Here is a 24,092-nt window from a genome sequence, read left to right on the forward strand (position 1 = left end):
CTTGACAAGAAGGCTTTAAAATAAGCAATATTTCACTGCACCCATGTGATGGCTTATCGAATGGGGAGGACTATCAGGGAGGAATCTGATGGTGTCCTGTAGAAATCCAAATTTATGAAATACAGGAGAAACTTCTGAAACCCCTAGCCTCTGCACGTAGCACATTTCTTTATCTGCTTTGTATGCAATCACTGGATGGGTTTGTTTCTCTCCCCCCCACCCCACCCCCATTTAGCGTTTATTTGTGTTAAATCTTAGCCAACTTATTTATTATAGCCACCCCTTTTAAAGACATTCATTTAACTGCACCTCGTTGGAAAGCTGCATTTTCCTATCAAGCCTACTGAATTATTTAGCAGCTTTATTGTGGAATCGGGGCGCTTGATAAGAATCGTTTTAGAGTTGGGCGCTCTGAGGCAGCAGCTCAGTCTTTCCGCCTTGGCGCTGTCCCCTGAACCCTAGCGAACACCTGAACAGGTGGCAAAGCTTAGCAGTCAATGTTGGGGCTGCCTGAGAAGAGGAAATCTAGAAATGTCAGGAACTGCTCTCCTTCCCATCGGACCCTCGCTCTCCTTCCCATCGGACCGGCCACCTCTAGCTCTAAGGTGCAGAAAAGCACCTCACCATCCCCACTCCGGTGGAGCTAGGAGCTGCCAGAGAAAGACCTGGCCAGCCAGGCAGCGGGGAGCACCCAGGCTGTCCCCTCCCGCCTAAGAGGGCAGTTTCCTCTCTGGCAGCCTGGTTCCTCCCTGCAGCCATCTTAAAGCCGCCACTGCTGGTGCCTTTTGCCACCTGCCCTCAGGGTGCCAGCAGGGGAGTCACCATCTGCCCTGGGTGAAAGAGGTGAAACTCACCCACCCAACTTCCCCAGGCTGGGGGAGGCGGGGGTGGGGGGGAATCTGGGGGGCTACTTTAAGGTGAGACAAGATTGGGGAGGACTATTCATGGAAAGCCAGGACAGGCATTGGCAGGGCCTGGGACCTGGAGATGGAGATGGATAGTATCAGAAAAGAGAGGAGAGGCAGTTAAGAACCTGGTTTCCCCAAACTCTTGGTCATGGGATAGGCCGTTGATTGGGACGGGGGAGGGGGGGGCTCGGGGTGGTATCTAATGGCACCCTTGCCCATACTCCGGTATTCCTACATCTGTCTGCCACTTTGCAGCCCTCAGGCCCCAAGCAGAGGGTATCCCTCAGACCTTCTCTGGGGAGGACTGTTCTGTTGGGAGTGTGCTCCCATTTATACCCATCACCCCTGCTTATCTCATCTGTTCTCATTTCTAGAGCAGTCGGAAGTTTGCGTTTCTTCTAGGAAATGAAGTCTTTGAAATATGTCCCCCGGTAGATTACCCTCCGTCTCCTTCCCATCCCCATCAGGAAACCCCTCGTTCCTAGAGGGTGGGGGACAAAGAAAGCATGGGAGGTTGCTCTTCTATCCCATGCCTCAGTTTCTCTGAGTTGCATCTTAAGTTTTAGAATTCTCCCTCTTTTCTCCATTCCTGGAATCCTCTCCCTCCCCTCCCCTCAGCATGGGGTAAGAAAGCAGGGGGACATTTGGGAGCTCTGGGATGTATGAGACAGGAGTGGCTGTGTCCTGTTTGCATGGCAGCTTAAAGGTGGTCTCTGACCTGCCTTGTCTTCCTCCCGGTTTCTTGCTTTTTTTTTTTTTTTTACCCCTAGGGCAGATTTCTAAGCAGTATGTGTCCAAAATAGGAAGGGAAGAGGAGTGTGGGTGGTAATTCCCTAAATATGGGCTGAGAGAAACATTTTTGTCCTTGGAAGCCCAAGGCAATGGCCCCTTGTTACAGCCTGAGGAGCATGATTTGCTCTGAGAGGGGCACGAGACTACAATTCCAGGGGATATGTTGTGTTTGTTTTTTTAAAAAGCTATTTTCTAGCTTGAATTTTCTTGCAGGCAGTAAAAAGCAGTGTGTGTGTGTGTGTGTGTGTGTGTGTGTTGCTGCTGTTTGTTTGTTTTTTTGCCTGAGTCCCCTGTCCAGGGTGCTCCATTTCTAGCCGGGCATTCTTTCCCTTCCATGTTTGTGGGGGAGATCAATCCTAAAACAGGTCTCCTTCCCCTATGCAGCCACTCAGGAAGGGACATATGTATGACAAGGCACACTAAAGTGGTGGTCCCTCATTGATCTTGAAGGGATATGAAGACTGTGAACGTCAGGGATTCCTACTTCCCTTGGGTTCCTCAGTAAACACTGGGCAGCTGAGGTTCCCTAGGAAGTTCAGCTTGTGGGGGTGCAATTAGCCTGGGCTGTCCCCAAGAAGGTCATGGGGGCATCTTGAACGTCTGTTTTCTGGATCCTTTTGAGGCAGTTTCTGTTTAGGGGTTTTTCAGTTCTCTACAAGTGACTTCAAACAGATCCTGGAAGGGTAGACGGCTCTGGAAGATCACTCGTCTCTTATTGTTGCTTCTGTTGACAAGTTTGTCTGCCCCTCTAGGCTGATCACCAAGGAGAGACTCTTACTCATCTTTGCATCTCTTCTAGCAGTGCCTGCCACATAGCGGGCAGTCAGGGAATGCTTGATGAGGAAAGAAAATATCAAAGGATTGTATCTTTCCATGCGCCTGAATGCAATTAAATTGATCCTATTAAGTCTTTATATTCTGAGTCTAACGGTAGATTTGAGGTTTTCTGTATCAGTTCCAACTGTCAGAGTAGGCCCTCCCCTTTGAACAGCAGAGCTATCAATAGCGATGGGTGTGACTAGTAGTCACCCCCTCCCCACCCTCTTTTCCCTGTTTAGACAAGGCTACTTGGAGAAACTGCATAATCGATCTTTATTTATGCACAACCATAGCGATTTCTAATTATCCCTATTAGTAAAGATGCCAGCAGCCTGCCGTATGACTACACACATACACACATCTCTGATGTAGGATTGCCAAATCCTGGCTGCTGCGGGGCCCACGTCTTAACTCGGCCCCTCCAAATGGAGACACGCCAGACCCGCTTTTAGTCCCAGGTTTGTGCACACCCCAAAGCGCCCCTGAAGCTCGACTCCCTCCTTCCCAAATCAGCCACCACGGCAGGGTCACGGCTACGCCATACTTTATTTCCAAGCAAATCTCGGACAAATCTTGAGGAATAGTTCATGCCGAGGGGACAACAACAGCTCGCATCGCAATCCCTGCGGAGCGCCGGCGTCAGCCACGCACCCGTGCGCGTTCCCGCGCCTCCCAACACGCCCCTCGACGCGCTTGCGCGGCCGGCCGGCGACGATCCCTTCAGCCTCGCGGGCGCTTCCGCCTTCAGCCTGGCGGTGACGCGGAGGCCCCGCCCCCTCCCGGAAGTTGCCCTCCGGGAGCCGGGCGCCGGGCTCCGCGCGGTTCCTGACTGGCTTTGGGAGGCGTCTCCCGGAGGGAGGGCCCCGAGGGGAGGGAGCGTCCCGAGCGAGGCGAGGGCCGCTCGTTCCCGTCCGCGCGCGGCCCGGAGCGGAGTGAGACTGACCCGGTGACCATGGCGGGGTCGCAGCCCCTCGCGTTGCAGCTGGAACAGCTGTTGAACCCGCGACCACGCGAGGCGGATCCGGAGGCCGACCCGGAGGAGGGTGAGGTGACCGGGGCGAGGCCACGTGCGGGCCCGGGCCGCGTGGGAGGGCCGCCTCCTTATTCCTGTGTGGAGAAAAACCGCCCCCCGACCCCGGGGGATGCCCCGGGCTCCGGAGGACAGCTGGGCTGCTGACACGCTGTCCTCGGTAGACTCGGTGCCCGGAGTGGGGGAGAGGTTGGGGGGGGGGGGCTGGGGTTGGGGAGGTGGTGGTGGCGGAGCGTCCCGCGGACTGTGGCTCGGTAACTGGGTCCAGGGCTGTCGCAGGGAACCAGAGTCTGGTCGCAGGTTGGGAGTTACTTTCAGGATGCTCTTCCAGGAATTGTGTTGGAAAGGAGGAGGAGGAGGAAGTCTCCTCCGGTGTTTGTAAACCCTGCCTGTCCCTAAGCACTTAACTTGGGGAATGAAGAAGTAGATTTCCATGGTGCTGCCTCAGTCTCTTCAGGCCTCAGGACATTTGCTCAGGGGCTGATGAGGGAGACTCAGTTGGGTACGCTCAGGTTCGAGGTCTGGTTGGGAGTGATCCTGCTTTAGACTTGAGTTAACAAAGTGTGAGGAAGGGAGAATAATGAAGGATAAATGTGAGTGCTGGACTGCGTTTTAGGGATATCAGTTGAAGGAACTGGGGCTATTTTGCCAGGGTAAGCAAAAAAAACAAAACCCCCCAAAAAACTCCTCCAGGGATAGGAGGGAATGAGGACAGAACATGATGATGGCTGACAGACAATGTTTGAGTGACTGTCATGCATGGAAGAGGAATTAGCCCAGTTTTATGTGATCCAAGGCATAGAACTATATACGACTTAGTACATACAGAGTTGGCTTTCTGTTCAGGAACAGCGGTAAGGTAGAGGACTGCCTTGGGAGGTAATGCGTTCCCTGTTCCTGGAAGTTGGTAGGGATTTCGTAGAGGACATTCAAGTACGAATGGAGGGGGTTTGAACAGGGTTACCATTAAAGTTGGAGGTTCTGATTACGTTTCGCCTCACCCATCCACAGCCACTGCTGCCAGAGTGATTGACAGGTTTGAGGAAGGAGAAGATGGGGAAGGTGACTTACTGGCTGTGGGTAACATTAGGAAACTGGCATCAGCCTCCCTCTTGGACACAGACAAAAGGTATTCTGGCAAGACCATCTCTAGGAAAGCTTTGAAGGAAGACCAATGGGAGCATCCTCTATCAGGCTCTTCTGGTGAGTGGATGTATTTGCATGTTTTTTTGGGGGGGTTGTTTGTTTATTTTTTGCATGGTACTCTTCCTCTTTCTTTCCTAATTTTTTAGGGTGAAGATTCCCTTTTAATGCATTTTGCAAGACTAGTCTATGTACCCCCACCTATGATCTTAAGAGAAATCATTGATTTAGCTTTAGAAAGGGCCTTAGAGGTACTTAATTTCCACTTCGTAAGGAATCAAAAGCCTGAAGGTATTAAGTTGCTATACTCCCTACGTTTAATAGTTCACTGTAAAATGGAGTAAGAGAAAAGGCAGTGCATATTGGACATCGAAGAGGCTGTGTATTGAAAAAGCATTGCCTCTGATAAGCGTGCTATTCAGGGATTTTGATCCTTTTCCTTCAGTTTTTCAGTCTTACATTGGGTCACTATATGACATTAATTTGTGAAACTCATCTTTTGCCTGATGGATGGCAAAAAATAATATAATCCTTCCCTATTCCCTGCAGGAGTGTTAGAAGATGTGAGCTTATAGTTTTAAAGCAGAGTGGAAGAAGTGGTTGCATATGGTAATTGCTGAGTGGATGCCATTTGATTTTCATTAAAGAGATCAGAGGGGCTATGTTGAGAATCCACAAATAATATAAAACAAACTTTCATTTAGGTTAAAATATATATATATATGATTTAGTCCTTGATATAGTTCTGCAAGTTCTTGATAACCTCATTTCACATTTTTTGCCTAGAGACTGCTAAAGAGACTAGTATGAGACAAATATTATAATACTTATTGTGTTGTCACCATGTGTCAGGCATGGTAGAAAACACTTTTAATTAAATTCCAAGAATCTGGGACACAGTAAGTCTTCAAAAAAATGTTATCACCATTATCATTACTTACATAATTTCATTTAATCTTCCCAATAGCCTTGTGAGGTTGATACTATTTATTCCCATTTTACAGATAAAGAAATGGAGGGATAGATTGGTTAAGTAACTTGTTTAAGGTCATATAGATAGTAAGTGGAGGATCCCAGACTTAGTAAGGCAGTCCGACTCCAAGAGTACTCTTAATTAGTACTCTGTAGGAATGTTTCTTAATTTGAAAAATTGCATACCTTTAAAGAACTTTGCATTTAGTTTTTGTATTTGTATATTTGACAGATTTCCCTGTGTTTTTAGTTTTTATATAGTTTTTTAAAAGAAACACTAAAAGCCTCTCCACGTTTTCATAAAATCTTTATTTTATTGAAGAAAGTTGTTGGTAACTAGTCCCTATGTCTAATAATTATGTTTGCTATCCATGGGACCCTGACGTTCTACCATATAAGAGATAGGATAATCAATGATAACCCTAATCAGGTGATACCCTAAGGAAAAATAAAATCAGGAGCTGTAATTAACATTCCACTTACTATAGGATTAAGTTCAAACTCCTTCCCATTACAGGTAAGACTCTCTTGATAGCAACTCTGTAGGCATATTTCCTAACATTCTGCACTCTAGTGTAGTTTTAAGGTGCTGGATCTTTGCATATGCTGTTTTCTCTTTCCCCTTTCTCTATATGATGTGCTGTTACTTACACTTAATAACTAAAATCATAATGTCTCCTCCTACACATGAAGCCATCTCTCACCTTTGCAGGTGAGTTAAGTGGTTCCTTATGACATTGTAACATAATTACTGGTGTGCATATCTACCACTCCAACCAGACTATGAAGCCTTCCTCATAGGTATCACATTCTTTTTATCATTCCTTAGCATTTTTCTATGCCTGGCTCATAATAGACGCCATATATATATATATATATATATATATATATATATATATATATATATGCCTAAGCTACTGGTAAGACCAAGACTGAACAACCTGTCAACTGGTTGCTATGATGTGCACGGACCACCAGGGGGCAGACACTCAATGCAGGAGTTGTCCCTTGGTGATCAGTGCACTCCCACAGCAGGAGTGCCACTCAGCCAGAAGCTGGGCTCATGGCTGGCGAGTGCAGTGGTGGGAGCCTCTTTTGCCTCCACAGCAGCGCTACCAAGTGGCTGAGGGGCCTTACCCATGCATGAATCTGTGCACCGGGCCTCTAGTAAGTATATAATAAATTGTGTACATTTGTGTGATAGAAATTATGCATTTGGGATAGTTAAGGTATATGCTTTTAGATGCAGTTTTGAGAAAACTGGTAATTCCCTCACACCTGACCATTCTTTTTTTTTTTTTTTTTTTTTTAATATTTTTTATTGATTTTACACAGAGAGGAATTGAGAAGGATAGAGAGTTAGAAATGTCGATGAGAGAGAAACATCGACCAGCTGCCTCTTGCACACCCCCTACTGGGGATGTGCCCGCAACCAACGTACATGCCCTTGACCGGAATCGAACCAGGGACTTTTCAGTCCGCAGGCTGACGCTCTATCCACTGAGCCAAACCGGTCTTGGCAAAATCTGACCATTCTTTAAGATCCAGACTAAGGACCATCTCTTCCTATTTAAGTATACTTAAATTCACTTGTCCCACAGTTAAAATTTCCCTCTTCTCTGGGTTATTAAAACTTTGTTAAAACTTTTAAGTCTTTTCTGTATTATAATTTTATGGGTCTTTCCCACTAGAACCTTTATATTAGGATTGTACTTATGTTTTGTTCATCTTTGCTTCTCCATTAGCATTTTATAGATAATAGATGTGTAATAAATATTTATTGGATTGAGTACAATGTATAATATTAGTACTATAAAAAAAAATAACTGCCATGGTCCTTTAGGTGAAGTGAAAAATACAGCTCGGTATTTGCTTCAAGGTAACATCCGTTGTCTTTCCTTCTTCTCTCTCTTGTTTAGACAAGGAAATATCTGATGAGGAAGAGTCTGGAGATGGCGATTCAGAGGGGCTGGGTCTGGAGGAGTCTGATGAGGATGCCATGAGTGTTGCCGAGGAACAGGAGTGTGGTGCTGATGGGGACAATAGTCTGGCCAAAAGGAAGGGGAGCACAAGCCGCTCTGGGAAAACACCAGGTTTCAGTTTCCAGAATATCAGTGACTTTGAAAAATTTACTGAGGGAATGGATGACCTTGGTAGCAGTGATGACGAGGAAGATGAAGAGGAGGAGAGTGGCATGGAAGACGGGGATGGGGAAGAAGATTTAGAGGGTGCCAGTGAGGAAGACAGGGCTGAAGATAGGAACAGTGAAGATGATGGTGTGGTGATGACCTTCTCCAGTGCCAAAGTTTCCGAGGAAGTGGAGAAAGGCAGAGCTGTGAAGAACCAGATAGGTTTGTACATGGTTTGCTTATTTTTCAAAGTCTGCATTTGATGTCCTTTTTGTTTGTTTGTTTGTTTTTGACTGTTTGCTCTCTCCTGTGTCCTTCCAATTAAGTTTGTGACATGCCCCACTTACCTAGAAGCCTAAAGCCCCATTCCTCGATGCTTAGCCAGCCATTTCTACACTGAGCTGCTTAGTTGGTTCTGCTCTGGTACTTGCGGCAACTGTGGAAGATTGAAGAGGAGAGCATTTTCTCCTCTCTTTGGGCTTAGCATTTTCTCTCATGTAGCACATATTTGCTTCCAAGATACTGAATTTATTTCCTATAACAGAGAGTGTTCCCATGGCATGAAAAACTGTGATAAAGTTGTGTTGCTTAGAGACAGACTGGTGTGATTTCCTATCCTTTCCACCCCTCCTCTTCCCTCCCCAAGAAGATTATATTATTTTTTCTTTCTCAGCTCTGTGGGACCAGCTCTTGGAAGGAAGGATCAAACTGCAAAAAGCTCTGTTGACTACCAATCAGCTTCCTCAACCGGATGTTTTCCCTGTTTTCAAGGACAAGGGTGGCCAAGAATTTGCCAGCGCCTTGAAAAATAGTAAGCATACTTATTGGGATATTTTGCAGAACTACAGAGTTGAAAAAAAGATATAGTTTTCATGATAACATGGTATAAAATAGTAGTTTTTAACTTAAAAAAAAGCAATATAATTCTTTTATCAAATGAAAATAACTTTGGTTGAAATGGATTGGGTGCTGGAGTCATGTCTGTTCTGCTATTTTTCTTACCTCCCCCTCTGCTCCTTGGCTTTTGAGTTACTCGTAATTTCAGAGAACACTCGCTGAAAATCTGTTACAAAATGAAAAGGAGAGAAGGAATGACTAAAATCAGTTCATTTAAATTGGTTGTATCACATACTTAAAAGATGCCTTGTTTTCTTTTGTTTTTTTATTGTGAGGTTTTTATTATGCTAAGATCTTACTCATATCTTCCTTTGAGTTGCATAGAGTGAGACAAGATGATGACTCCAGAAGGAGGAAAAAGGTTTTAGAAGAGAATTGCTGAGCTGTGAAGGCCAAAAATTTTAGGAGAAAAAAGGAATTTAGAAATATTTTGGTTCCCAGTCCCTTCATTTTACATATTAAAGAACTGTGGCCCAGAGAGAACGAGTTGCTGAATTACAGATCTTGTACATGCAAGGCAGAGAGAACACTTCAGCTTTTCTGCCTCCCGTGTGCTGCGTGCCTGTGTGCTCAGTGGCACCAAAAGACTCGGGTAGGGAGAGATTTGGGGCTAGTGCACTGTGGTTGGAATCTCTAATCCTCATTTACCTGCTGAGGCTTAGTGTTTTCATTTGTTCTTTAAGACTTTTTTTTCCCCATCTTTATTTTTTATTTTATTTTATTATTTTTTTAAAAATAAATCTTTATTGTTCATATTATTACAAATGTTCCTCATTCCCCCCTCCCCCCCATTGCTCCCCTCCACCAGGTTCCCACCCCACCCTCTGCCCTTTCCCCACCCCCCATTGTCCTCACCCATAGGTGCACAGTTTATGTTCAGTCTCTTCCCACACCCCACTCTCCCCCTTTCCCCAAGAATCGTCAGTTCACTCCCCTTCCATACCTCTGATTCTATTATATTCACCAGTTAATATTGTTCATCAGATTTTTTTTTTTAAATTTCCTTGGTTTTTAGATTCACTTGTTGATAGTTACGTATTTGTTGTAAAATTTTTTTTTTTTTTTTTTTTTTTTTTTTTTTTTTTTTTTATCTTATAGCATTAGGGTTGGAAGGGAGCTGAGGAGGATTTGATACCTACCTTTAGGGAGCTTATGCCATTCCAAATAAATAGGTAGGATTTCTAGGGAAGGAGATTTTGTGGACCATTCGCATAGGAAAACATGTGGTTTAATTAGAAATTACTTCCCAGAGTCCAGTCTTTAGATTGTATGTCTTGCCATACATGAAGTCTGTTTCCTATGTGAAAGTCCTGGTTAATCCTTTGGAAACCCTGCAGATACTGTGAGGGTGGGCCTTTTATATCCCTCTCCCAGTTTTTCCCCCTTCCTCCCTTAAATACATGATAGATGGCCAGTTTTCAAAATTTTTGAGATTTTTGGAGCATTTCTCTGCTATCTTTGACCTAATCCCTGGTTTGCCTTGGAATGAGACCTAGACTCTCTGAAATGTTTTTGTTAAAGGCCTTTTCCGTTTTGTTACTTAATAGTCTTCTTGCTTGAGCCTTTTCATTTTTTTAAGTCATCTTAAAATATTGATATTTTAAGAATCAGTATCATGTATAATGGATACATTTTTATTCTTGGATATAATTTAGTATCTTTAGCAGTTTTAATGTTATATTTAACTTTTGTAACAGTTTTGATTTTTTTTTTCCTTTTTTTTTTTTTTTTAATTTAACCAATTGCCTCTTTGCCTTATTGATGAACTCCAGATAATCTGATGGATGTCTATTAATCTGACGGGGTGGGCTATGGTGGAAGAAGAAAGGAATGTTTGTTTGATAGCATATATTTTAAGATGGGAGAGCGGGGAGTTTTCTGATAGCCTGAATTCCTGCACATCTTAAAGGTAGTTAATATTTGTTTTCAACCTTCTGATGACAATATGACGTTATATAATTGCCTTTCTTGGTAAACAGATTTTAAGAAAAATATCTTGATTATTTTATTCTGAATGAAGAATTTATACTGTGTAGTAAAGCTGGTGTGGAGCATACACTGAATTTGTGCTGACTTCACGTAAACACTGGAACTTAACTGTCTTTAAGTAAATCTCTTTTCAGTTTGCTTGGTCTTGCAGTAGTTAAAGTCAGACTTTGTGGGTTTAGATTCCATCTCTGTGATCTTGGGCAAGTTACTTAACATCACACTAAAATAGTAATAATAAGGTTGTGAGTTAAAGGACATGATACAATGCCTTAGCACAGTGTCGGCACATAGCACAACACAAATGTTAGAGTTGGGTATTATCTTTTTCTGCTGAAAGGTATTTGGCGATGTTCAGCTATACGAATGATGGCTGTCATTATAACAAACTATCCCCACTGTCTTCAGTGTTTTTTGATTTTTTATTAGTATTTATATTCCCTATATAATCTAAATTAACCATTTGTGCTGGAAAGTTGATAGTGTTTTATTTGATTAATAGAGGCCCGATGCATGAAAATCATACAAGAGTAAGCCTTCCTTCCCTGGGCTGCTGGCACTGGCTTCTCTCTGGCACCCGGGACCCAGGCTTCCCTTCACAGCCCTGGTTTTGTTGGGGAGGTCATCGTCCAGTCTAATTAGCATTTTGCCCTTTTATTATTATAGATAATACTTACAATTCAGCTTATGCTTACAGAAAGGTGAGCAGATATTTCCTTATTGCCAAACCCAGCCTGTTGCCTCCCTGAAACGATCAGTCGTTCCTGGAAATATTTCCCATTGACTTTGGTGACATTACATAAGCTGTTTGGGTTCTCCTGCCTTTCTGATTTCTTCTCATCTCAGACTCTTCTTTTATGCTCGCAATGTCAGTTTCATTGCATTTAGGATCCTGTTCTCAAGTAGTGTTTTCTTGATATATTCTCTCCTTGACACCATCATTTATCTCATAGTCCTAACAATAGTCTCTAAATCAACAGACTTCCAGCTGTATTTTAGCCACAGTAAACTTCTGAGCATGTCTTTGTACCTTCATTACCCTAATGTCTACTTTTCAGAAACTTAACAAATATCTCCTTCCTTCAACAACACACATATACATTTAATCCCCAATCACCTTGACGTTACATGTTAGTAATTAACTCTTTAACTGTGAAGTAATTTCAAAGACATTTTTAAAATATCTTAGTAGCATAGCCGCATAGTGATAAACCATGAAGTAACCTTGGCAAAATTAACTAATCTTTTGTATACTGAAACCATTTCTCTAAAGAGATTAGCTTTTTCTTTGATTTTCTTTTAAAAAGTTCTCCAGTATTAGGAGGAAGGTCTTTTATATTGATAGCAATGATATACAAGGAAGAGTGCAAGCTACTTAAGGAAAACTCAGCAAGAGTTATTTAAAACTTTTCATTATGGGATATGTCAAACCTACATAAAAGTAAAGAGAATTGTACAATGAACTCATACCGTTATCAGCTAAGTAATATCAATCTTACTTCATCTGTAGTTATATTAACTCTCCCCTTATTTCTGGATTATTTTAAAGCAAATACTAGACATCCTATTATCAGTAAATTAGCATGTATCTCTAAAATAAAAGGATTTAAAAAAAATCAAAACATTATTTCACATAAAAACATTAACAATGATTTCTTAATAAGCATAACTGATTTTAATGAATGGGGAATTGAGAGAACATTTTTGTAACAGGCACTCTACTGTCTTTTCAGAGTTTGCTCTATAGCTTTATTTATTTATTTATTTTTATTTATTTTTAAATATATTTTATTGATTTTTCACAGAGAGGAAGCGAGAGAGGGATAGAGAGTTAGAAACATTGATGAGAGAGAGACATCGATCAGCTGCCTCTTGCACACCCCCTACTGGGGATGTGCCCGCAACCAAGGTACATGCCCTTGACCGGAATCAAACCCAGGACCTTTCAGTCCGCAGGCAGACACTCTATCCACTGAGCCAAACCGGTTTCGGCTGCTCTATAGCTTTAAATGAAGTGATTAAAGGAAAGCCAAACTCCAGCCATAATAAGTTGACCTTTTAGTGAAATGCATGTTATTAATGTATTTAATGAGATGCATTACAAACTGCAGTGAGCACTATGTTTCATTACAGGTCCAAAATGCAATATCATTAAAGACCTTTAATAGAAACAATAGTTGACATTTTGATATTTCCCATAAGCAAAAAAATTCAAGAACACAGTATAATGTAATATGAATATAGAGGCAGTGTTGGAATTTTTTGCTTGCCTAAGAGTATAAAAACAAATTCCATTATTAATAAACCACATTTTGTTTGCTCCCCCTCATCTTCCCACATATGATTCATACTCATCTTCTCATCTCTCTGTGGTCCTTCCCCTGGCCCCTCAACTATTTTGACTTGAATAGACTGAAAACTTTAATTCTTAATTGACCTCAACACTAATAGATACCTTAAAGAATAACTTTTAAAATTTTGAATAAGTCATGGGCAACCACAGTGTCTTGATAATGTTTCTGTTGTTTTTGTATTTTATTTATTTTTAAGTAGGCAATACATTCACATGGCTCAGAATTCCAAAGATACTAACAACTACTTAGAATTCTCTTTCCTATTCTTGCACCCCCACCCCCTTCAGTTCTCTATCCTATAGGCAATCGATGTTATCAGTGGAACTCCTCCCTTTAATTACTTAGTTGCCTTAGGTGACTAATTCATGAACATCTATTTCGGTGTTCTCTCTCAATTAACACTTGACAGAGTTCTCACAAATGGTCTGTAGAAACCTGAAATATTTTAAATTACTTGGAATTGGTTTTTAAGTATTGTTTGGTATGAAGGCACTTGCAAGCTTCTCCAAGAGTAGCAATATATAGAATTAAGGACCTTTATCACTGTGGACTTCATTTAGCCAAGATAATATAAGATTGATCTTTTTGTTTCAGGTGATGGCTGTCGGTTTTTTAAATAGCTTTACTGTTCTAATTATAAAATTATGTTGTGCTTACTTCAAAAATTCAGGAAATATATCCATATATATATAAAAGGCTAATATGCAAAGTGTCCCCTTGGAAGTTTGACTGCTTGCTATGATGTGTGCTGACCACCAGGGGGCAGTGCGGAAGGAAGGAAGGCCCCAGTTGGCAGCCAGGAAAAGGAGGCCCCAGTTGGCATTCGGAAGGCCCCAATTGGCCTTGATTGCAGGCCAAGCCTATGGACCCTACCTGTGCGTGAATTTCTGTGCATCGGGCCTCTAGTAAAAGCTTAAAGAAAAAAGGATTGAGAATTGAACATTTAGTTTTGCAGCATGGTGGTCATCTGTGATCTTAATGAGCAAGTTTCAAAAAAATACATTTTTATTAATGTCAGAGAGGGAGGGAAAAGGAGAGAGAGATAGAAACATCAATGATGAGAGAGAATAATTGATTGGCTTCTTGCACCCCTCCTACTGGGGATCAAGCCCACAACCCCTACACATGCCCTGACGGGGAATCGAACTTGTGACCTTCTGGTTCATAGGTTGACGCTCAACCACTTTGCCACACTGGCCAGGCTAGTTCTTTTTTTTTTTTTTTTTTTTAATTATATTTTTAACCTCTTTTGCATTCTGAGTGTTTCTTTTCAATATAATTAATATGCCTGGAGTATATTATGTACATTTAAAGCTTTTTTTGGTTTTGTTTTCACTTTAGTTCCTAAAATTGTTCCTATCTCCACCAGCTTTTCTGTTTACCTTGGACAGTTTTCCTTTCGTTTAAATTTTCATCCAAGTTATACACGTATATAATTTGAAGAGTCAAATAGTTTGACAAAGCTTGCTATGAAAACCAGATTCTGCTGGCTGTACATCACCCCTTGCCATAATTGACTCTTCCAAAGCAACAGTTAAATTTTTAATTCTGTTTTTTTTTTTTTAATCCATAAGATTTATCTTTATATCTCTAGTTAACATGTTTTGTTTCTACTTGATTTTTCCGTTCTAGGCATTATCTATTGACTTTTCATTATGAAAATGAGGATTTACAATAGTTCTCCTACTACACTCATATACACCTCCTTGTCTCTTCATGGTTATATTGTAATTTGGTTAGATCAATAGTCAGTGTTTACAATATTATGTCTATGTAAACACTGTTCACAGCTGAGCTGAGTAATATATATATACTATGATTATTTTTCCTTTCCCACACTCTATTTTTTTCCCTAGAGTTAATAATTGTTCTATTTTTATTTACTTGGTTTTCTATGCAGTAAGTCAAGCCCAAACTTTACTCTGGTTGTCTAAATCTTCCCTCAGGATATTCAGTTGCATCAGATATTCTGTTGATTTATCTTCCTACAGAAGTCTCTCTTAGAGCCTTTTGACTTGCTCATTCTGAACTATTCACCTTCTGTACCCAGCTAATGTGCTAGCATTACCTTCACTTCTTGCTTCTGTGGATCTTCTCCATATTCCAGCATCTTTCTTGGCTTATCCTCTTATGTTGGTAAAGCACATTCTCTTGTGGCTTGCTGAGAAAGGGTGCATGAGAGATCAACTTTTTTAGACCTTGCTTGTTTGAAAATACTTTGATTCTGTAATGACACTCAACACAATTCTGTTTGTATATAGAATTCTATAGAATAGTATTCCATTGCCTTCCACCTTGCAAAATTACTATTGATAAGTCAAAAGCCATTCTGATTCCTGATCTTACTTTTTTCCCTCCATTTTTGGATGTTGGAAACTTCTCTTTGTTTGAAGAATTCTGAAGTTTCATGATGTTGCCCCTTGGTGTACATGTGTCCTCATTCATTGTGCAGAGTACTTGCAGGGTCTTTTCAGTCTGGAAGCATAACTTCCAATCCTGGAAAAGTTTTTTGAAATTACTTTGTTAGTGATTTTATTACCTCTGTTTTCTCTCTTTCTGGAAGGTCTATTATTTGGAGTTAGACTATTCCTCTGGTTCTCTTTTCTTTTTCTTTTTCAGTTTTCTCTTTTTCTTCTTTCTCTGGTTCTACTCTCTAAGACAATTTCTTTAGCTTTATTTTCAATTTCTTTGAGTATTTTGTTTCCTTTCTATTGAATTTATTGGGGTGATATTAACAAAATTATACAGGTTTCAGGTGCAGAATTCTACGACACATCATATGTTCACTGTATTGTTTTCACCACCCCCAATCAAGTCTCCCATTCCCCCCAACCCCCATTTATTCCCATACTCTTCAGCCCCTACCCACCCCCCTCCTCCAGTCTTCACCATCCTATTGCCTGTGTCCATGGGCTATCCATATCTTCTTATATAATAAAAGGCTGATATGCAAATTGTCCCCTCTACTGGGAGTTTGATCAGGGGGCAGGACCGGCTGGCCAACCTCTTGCAGCCCCTCCCCCTGGCTGGCCCTGCTGGACTTCACCCATGCAAAAATTTGTGCACTGGGCCTCTAGTACATATATGTTTATGTGTTTAATCTTTAAAGAAACTACCAACCTGTTTTCCAAAGTGGTTTTACCATTTTAAATCTCACCAGCATTGTGTAAGAGTTCTAGTTGCTTCACATCTACATAAACATTTGATATGGTCAGTCTTTTTAATTTTAGACATTCTCATAATTGCTTAGTCAATTGGCTTTTTAGCTTACCAAACTGAGTTGCTGTCATCTCTCTCATACTTTGTCCTTTCATTTTGGGTTTGTTTATTCTAAAAGTTACTTTAATCAGTGGAATAGAATAGAGAGTTCAGAAATATGGGTAATTGACTTTTTACATAGGTACAAAATCAGCTTATTGAGACAGGATAGTCTTTTCAACGAATGGTGCTAGAACAACGTACATTCCCTTGCAAAAAATGACCTTTAATCAATAGCTCACACTTTAGACAAAAATGAACATGAAATAGATCATTGACATGAAACTATAAAGTGAAGAACACATGGGAAAAAAATCCTCATGACTTAGGTAGGCAAAGAGTTCTTAGATACAATATCAAAGGTACAATCCATGAAAGAACAAATTGATGACTGGGCTAACTCAGAATAAAAATTTTGCTCTGTGAAAGATATGTTAACAAAATGAAAAGACAAGCTAGCAGCCTAGAGAAAATGTTTGCAAGTCACATATTCAACAAAAGACTTGTGTTCAGAATATATAAAGAACTCTCAAAACCCAACAATAAAAACACCCATTAATAAGGGAACAAAAGGCCTGGCTGGTGTGGCTCAGTTGGCTAGGTTTTGTCCTGTGCACTGAAAAGTTGTCAGTTTGATTCCTGGTCAGGTACACGCCTAGATTGTGGGCTTGATTCCCGGTAGTGGGTGTGCAGGAGTCAGCCAATGATGTTTTGTTTTCATATCACTGTTTTTCTTACTGCTCCTCCATTCATTTTTAAATATATATTTGAACAGCAACTTTTCCAGGGAAGGTATATGATGGGAAGTAAGCATATGAAAAAATGTCATTAGTTAAATGTTGAGGTAATGCAAATTAAACTCACAATGAGATACTACTACATACTTATTAGAATAGTTAAGACAAACACCTGCAGCACCAAGTACTAGCAAGGATGCAGAGTGATTGGAACTTATTGTACATCTATTGCTAGTGGGAATGGAAAATAGGACAGCCACCTTGGGAATCGGTTGAGCCATTTTTGTTTTTGTTTTATAAAGTTAAATGAGTATTTGCCAGATGATCCAGCAGTCCTAATCTTAGATATTTATCACAGAGAAATGAAAGCATATGTTCACACAAAGACTTGTAATGCTTGTTTATAGCACCTTCGTTGATTATCACCCAAAACTGGAAACAGCCCAAATGTCCTTCAGTGGCAAATGGGTAAACCACTTCTGGTACATTACTCATCAATAAAAAGGAACAAACATGATAAATGCAAAAACTTGTTGAATGTCCAAGTTATTCTGGCAGTGAAAGAGTCCAGTTTTAATAAATTATGTACTTTAAAGGATACATATATAATACTATATATAATACTTTAAACAATAGAAAAGTAAATTATGTACTTTAAAATTCCATTCAGATTACATTCTGTCAAAAAGGGCTAGAGAACTGGCAGAGGTTAGGGGCAGGGGAAGGGTTTGACTATATAGGGGCAGCTCTGCTTTCTTCTTTGTAGTTTCTATTTTCCTCTCCAGTAGCTTCATTTCCTTGGAGTGTATCCCACCTGTTTTTCCACAGTGGCTCACTGCTGAACCCTGCAGTTTGGCTTGATTGTGAACATTTTGCTTGGATTGAGGGAGGGGCTATAAATAGTTGTGTGCTGATTCCCAGATAACTCTGGGAATATTTCTTATAGTAATGGATACGTGGTACAGTACTTCTAGGGATGGAAGAATGGCTGCATCAACCTATATTGTCATTTTTGCTTGAAATATATATCTTTGGTACTAAAACCTGACCCAGAAGAGAATAATAGATTACACAGAGCTTCTAGATTTTGATGTGGGTTAGAACTGAAAAATGAGATGTCTTTAAACTCTTTTTCCTTCTTTCTTTGATAAGTGATATGATATAATGTGGCTTGGACACTCAGAGATTCCTGAGATTCCAGGTTCTGGTTGATGATTTACTGCAAAATTGCTTATAAATTGAAGTAGAAAATGTTTTGCAGACCTGGCAGCTTTCTGGCCTCACACCCATTTGTCACCCAGCATTTCCCTTTGTGTATAGAACAAGAATTAATTAGGCTGCACTGCAGGAAAGTTTATGGCTATAATTTATATAGGATGAATTTCTTTTTAAAGAGACAGCATTGTTTTGTTATACCTATATACATATAAGTGTGGACATAGAGAGTGTGTTTTTTTCCTTCCTTAAAACAGTGTATATGAGCTTCTGGAGTAAACACTCGTTTTTCTGCTTAATGCAAGTGTTGGTGGAATATATGCTTTTATAATGATTGCTTTCTGATTAAACTGTAGGCTTTTTGTTTTTGTTTTTGTTTTTTTAAATTCATTGTGTACTATGAGCAGCACTGTTTTAGGTTTGCATTTTGGACATTGGTTAGACTTGACCGGTTTGAGAGCTTTGTATTCTTTTGGTCTCTTCAAAGACTTAGGATTCTGTTGTGTAGGTATTTTTTAGGGTCTTGCTCATTCAATTGTTTTCATAATCAATGCAAGTCAGAACTTGCAATTTGTTCCTGATTTGCACATTAAAGAGCTCCATTAATTAAGAATCCTAGTGTTTGGCATGTTCCCGCAGGATCTGTGCATTATTTACATGGTAAAAGTGCAAGATACAAGTTTCTCAGTGTATGGAATCCTTGGTCTAAACCAGAGGTGGTCTCCATCTTGGTGTGTAAGAAAGGAGTGTAGCTCTGGCTCGTGTGGCTCAGTTGGTTGGGTGTTGTCCTGGGCACCAAGAGTTGTTGTTTTGATTCCTGACAGGGTTGTGGGCTTGACCCCCCATAGGGGGCCTGCAGGAGGCAGGAGATTGATATTATGTTCTCACATGGATGTTTCTCTTTTCTCCCAGTCTAAAAAAAATCAATAAACTATTCTTAAAAATAAAGGGAGTTGAAGAATGAAAGGCAGTTAAAAAAGAAAGGGAATATGAATAGCATTTGGAAACATGAAATCAGTTCACTGGTTCATCAGGTTCTTTCTTTTCAGTTTTAACCATGGCTAATGCTTATCTACTCCTAATGTATTTTTCTAATAGTAGCCAGTCTATATTTAAAAATACTATGTGAAGCTGCAAAGTATTTTTCAAGAGTGTAGAGGCGTTTCCCCCCCTGAAATTATAAACTTGCTAGGGATTTTATAGGACTTAATTTAGTTTATCCTTATGCTCTTTCATACACACACACACACACACACACACACACACACACACACACACTAGCCAGATAGCTCAGTTGGTTAGAGTGTCGTTCTGATATGCCAAGGTTGGGGGTTCGATCCACAGTCAGGGTACATACAAGAATCAACCAATGAATGCATAAATAAGTGGAACAACAAGTCATTATTTCTCTTTCCCCTATCTCTCCCTTTCTCTTTCAAAGCCAATCAATAAATAAAATTTAAAAAATACATAAACAATATAGATGTATGTAAAGGAGAAAGTAAAAGTTCTCCCAGTTTTCCAAATCCCTACACCTTCTCCTTAGAGAACACACCCTGGGGTGTATTATTCCAGACATTTAAAAAAAAAAAAATATATATATATATATATATATATATATATATATATTATTGAGTTTTTACAGAGAGGAAGAGAGAGGGATAGAGAGCTAGAAACATTGACCAGCTGCCTCTTGCACACCCCCTACTGGGGATGTGCCTGCAACCAAGGTACATGCCCTTGACCAGAATCAAACCTGGGACCTTTCAGTCTGCAGGCCGATGGTCTATCCACTGAGCCAAACTGGTTTCAGCTATTCCAGACATTTTAATGTATATATATTTTCTCTCACTAGATTTGTTTTTCCATTAAGTCTTAATGGAAGTTTGACAAGAAGAGGAGATGGGATAGGGGGTAGCAGGCGGTGTGAGGGAAAAAACGGCTATAATGTTACTTATGAATTATCTTAGAGAAAGTCTGTATCATGATACCTTTATAAGACATACTTCTCTCTTGATTATTACAATTACTAGAGGCCTGGTGCACGAAATTTGTGCAGGGGGGAGGTGTTCCTCAGCGCAGCCTGCACCCTCTACAATCTGGGACATCCTTCTCACAATCCAGGACTGCTGGCTCCAAATTGCTTGCCTGCCTGCCTTCCTGATTGCCCCTAACCGCTTCTGCCTGCCAGCCTGATCACCCCCAGGGCTGCAGAAGCTTGGCTTTCTCCATCGTCCGGGGCAACCCTAGCCTCCTGTTCTTCCAGCTCAGTGGCTGCTGCCATTTCTGTTGGAATTTACTTTATCTTCTATAATTGAAACTTTGTACTCTTGAGTGGAGGCCTGGGCCCCCAAGAGTGTATGGAAAGCTTGGCTTCTTCCATTGCTAGGAAACCCAAGCCTCCCTCCTGCTCTCTGGCCACAGCCATCTTGGTTGGAGAAATTTGCATATTCACTCTGATTAGCTGGTGGGTGTGGCTGGTGGGCATGGCTTGTGGTGTAGCAGAGTGATGATTAATTTGCATATTACTATTTTTATTAGATAGGATTATTTATAACCTATCTCCACATAAGTATGCTTAGATGATTTCCTTTGAAAATTTGTTGTATTTGGACAACACTGGATTATTGCTGAGTTATTTGATAAATTTTAGTTACCTTTCATATAACATTGATCATTTTGCTGAATGTTTAGTCTCAAATCTACCAGATTATTTTTATAAATAATACAAAAAACATCATTGCATTCATATCCATGATTATGTTATTGCATACAATAAATTTCTGTATGTGAAATTAGTATGTGTTCTAAAGATATACTAAATTTTTAGGCTTTTGATCTGTATCACCAAGTTGCCCTCCAGTAAAGTTAGTTATATTAGTTAACATTCTTACATTCTTTTTTTTTTTTTTTTTAATATATTTTATTGATTTTATACAGAGAGGAAGGGAGAGAGATAGAGAGCCAGAAACATCGATGAGAGAGAGTCATCGATCAGCTGCCTCCTGCACACCCCCCACTGGGGATATGCCCGCAACCAAGGTACATGCCCTCGACCGGAATCGAACCCGGGACCCTTCACTCCCCAAGCCGACGCTCTATCCATTGAGCCAAACCGGTCCCGGCCATTCTTACATTCTTTATATGAACATCAGTTTCCCTTTTTCTTGTTAATACTGAATTTTATCTTTTTTTTTTTTTTTTCATATTTTTCACTTTGATAGAGGAAAAATGGTTTATGCTTATTTTAATTTACATTTAAATTTTTTTATTTCCCTGTGTTTAATGAGAATAAACAATTTTTCCCTTACATTTATTGGTTTTTGGTATTTCTTTGGGAATCGTACAGGGAAAATTTTAAAATAGTTATAGGGGTGGATAGTTTCCTTGTCAATCAATCTTTTGGCCACCTCTAATCTTTTTTGCTTTTATTTTAATGTTTCTCCTTGTTTGATTTTCTGTTGACAGAATGAATTACATCTCCCTTAGAAGACCTTTCTGTATTTTAAATATATTTATTTTATCTTCATTGCCTTTTTAAAAATCATAAAAATAAAATTTGTTTAAACTAGTAAAAAAGTTTTTTCAGATAGTTCTGCCTCTTGCCCCCAAACAATACTGAAACATGTAACATGGATTAATAAACAGTCCCCTTTTTCCATTCTCTTGATAGTGCTCTTCAGAGGTAAATATATTTAACAATTTGGTATATATCTTTCCATATACTATATGTCAATTTAAACTTTTTTATAAGCCATAAATGAGATTATGCTTTATATCGTCCCATGTTAATGAATATAAATCTACTTTTTCTTTCTTTAAAAGCAATATTTTGCTATCTTTTCTTTTTTTATACATATTTTTATTGATTTCAGAGAGAGAGAAACATTAATGATGAGAATCGTTGATTGGTTGCCTCCTGCACACCCCTACTGGGGATTGAGCCTATAACCCTGAGCATGTGTCCTTGGCCAGAATCAAACCTGGGACACTTCATTCCTTAGGCCAATGTTCTCTCCACTGAACCAAACAAGCCAAGACTGGACATAACATTGTAACAGAGCCTCGTGTGTGTGTGTGTGTGTGTGTGTGTGTGTGTGTGTGTGTTTAATAGTGTAAGGGGAGGACAGTTTTGTCATTTTTTAGAAATTGAAATTTTATTACACTTCCTTTTTCAGATAGTTTGTACCCATAAATATACATTGACCTAGAAAATGAAAAATGTGCAGGCTTTTTCTTTTTTAAGCTTGTAGGAGTGTTTCATTTTCTTTATCTATATACCAGTAATCTATCTATATATATAAAAGCCTAATATCCAAATTGTCCCCTCAGGAATTCCACCAGGGGCCGGTGCAGAATGAAGGAAGGCCCTGACCAGCAGCCAGGGAAGGGAGGCCCGGTCCCATTAGGCCCTGATCGCTGGCCAGGCCTGTGGACCCTACCTGTGCACGAATTTCGTGCACCAGGCCTTTAGTAGTATTATAATAATAGTACCTAATCAAATGGTTGTTGTGAGAATTTAAATGAGTTATACATACAAAGTGCTTAGGGGCTAGTGCTGCTACTTAGTAGGTTCTTAGTGTTTAATGTTAATCTTTATAGTGATAGTACAGTCTTTTCTTAGACTGTAGTTCTATGGCCAAAGTATTTGTTTCCCTCTTTCTAAAAGGGTCATCATATAAATAAATTCTGCACTTACTAGTTCAGTTAGTTCTTTGAAGACTTGAAATGCACATACAAAAAAGTATGAGCCAAGAAAAATATTACATTGTCATTTTTTTTTCAGTTATTCAGTCAGGAACATAGAGTCCACCATTTGCCAACACCAAGCATACCAAGGTTCATAGTCCTTGCCTCAAGGAGCTCATAGTAAGGTGTAGAGATGGGTAAACCACTTTTAAAGCATAAATCATTTAAGTGTTTTTTTTGTATTTTTTTTTTTTTTTACATGAAAGCATCCTCTCCAAGTGTTTTATTTTGATTATGCAAATAAATAATGCTTAGTCTTCCTAATATTAAGAAAAGGAAAACTAACTTTTATTGTCTGAGCCTTAGTTTATCCCTCTAAGTCAGTAGTTCTCAACCTTCCTAATGCCGTGACCCTTTAATACAGTTCCTCATGTTGTGGTGACCCCCAACCATAAAATTATTTTCATTGCTACTTCATAACTGTAATTTTGCTACTGTTATGAATCGTAATGTAAATATCTGTGTTTTCCGATGGTCTTAGGTGACCCTGCTAGCGGTTCTCAACCGGGTCACCACAACAGAAGGAACTGTATTAAAGGGTCGCAGCATTAGAAAGGTTGAGAACCATTGCTCTAAGTGGTGATAACTACTAAATCTTCATGAGAATACATTGTAACAATTTTAGGTTCTTCAAGCTGGTAAGATGGTTTTGAGACTCTTAGGAGTAACCTATACAGTTATAGTTGGTGTATTATAATAAGGGGAAAGTTCAGTTCGATTACTTCGCTTCTGTTAACAAAGGTCAGCTTGTGGAGGATACATATTTGTCACAGTTAGCAGATACGGAGTCCACAGTTTGTTTGCTTGTCAGCATTAGATTTGGAAATGATAGTGCAATAAGATGTTCTGCCATGTGACCTAGGCATCCTTTTTCTGGAACTAAAATATTGTAGGATATTTTTTATGGCGCAGGGTATGTGTTGGATGCTAGAGTGATAGGGTGAGGTCTATGGTCTCGAGCTGCTAACAGTGCAGTGAAGACAGACTCATGATACATTATAAGTGTGGTAGCAGTGACATGAATGATACTGAGAAAGGAGTGATTAATTCTGCATGAGAATCCTCATTTTCAGAAAGGTATTCTCTGAATCCCCATTTTCAAA

General features: G+C 40.0%; 1 protein-coding gene across 1 annotated transcript in view; it reads left to right on the top strand.

Moving 5' to 3' along the window:
* The first annotated feature begins 3,301 nt into the window (after nt 1-3,301).
* Nucleotides 3,302-24,092, top strand: part of AATF (apoptosis antagonizing transcription factor) — a 79,350-nt gene continuing 58,559 nt past the window's right edge. The window contains exons 1-4 of the mRNA XM_084864212.1: nt 3,302-3,562; nt 4,561-4,752; nt 7,584-8,015; nt 8,467-8,604. Coding sequence (XP_084720338.1) covers nt 3,472-3,562; nt 4,561-4,752; nt 7,584-8,015; nt 8,467-8,604 — 853 coding nt within the window. The 5' untranslated portion in view covers nt 3,302-3,471. The remainder of the gene's footprint in view (nt 3,563-4,560; nt 4,753-7,583; nt 8,016-8,466; nt 8,605-24,092) is intronic.

This window comes from Pipistrellus hanaki, assembly GCF_964339955.1.
Source record: "Pipistrellus hanaki genome assembly, chromosome: 16".
NCBI lineage: Eukaryota > Metazoa > Chordata > Mammalia > Chiroptera > Vespertilionidae > Pipistrellus > Pipistrellus hanaki.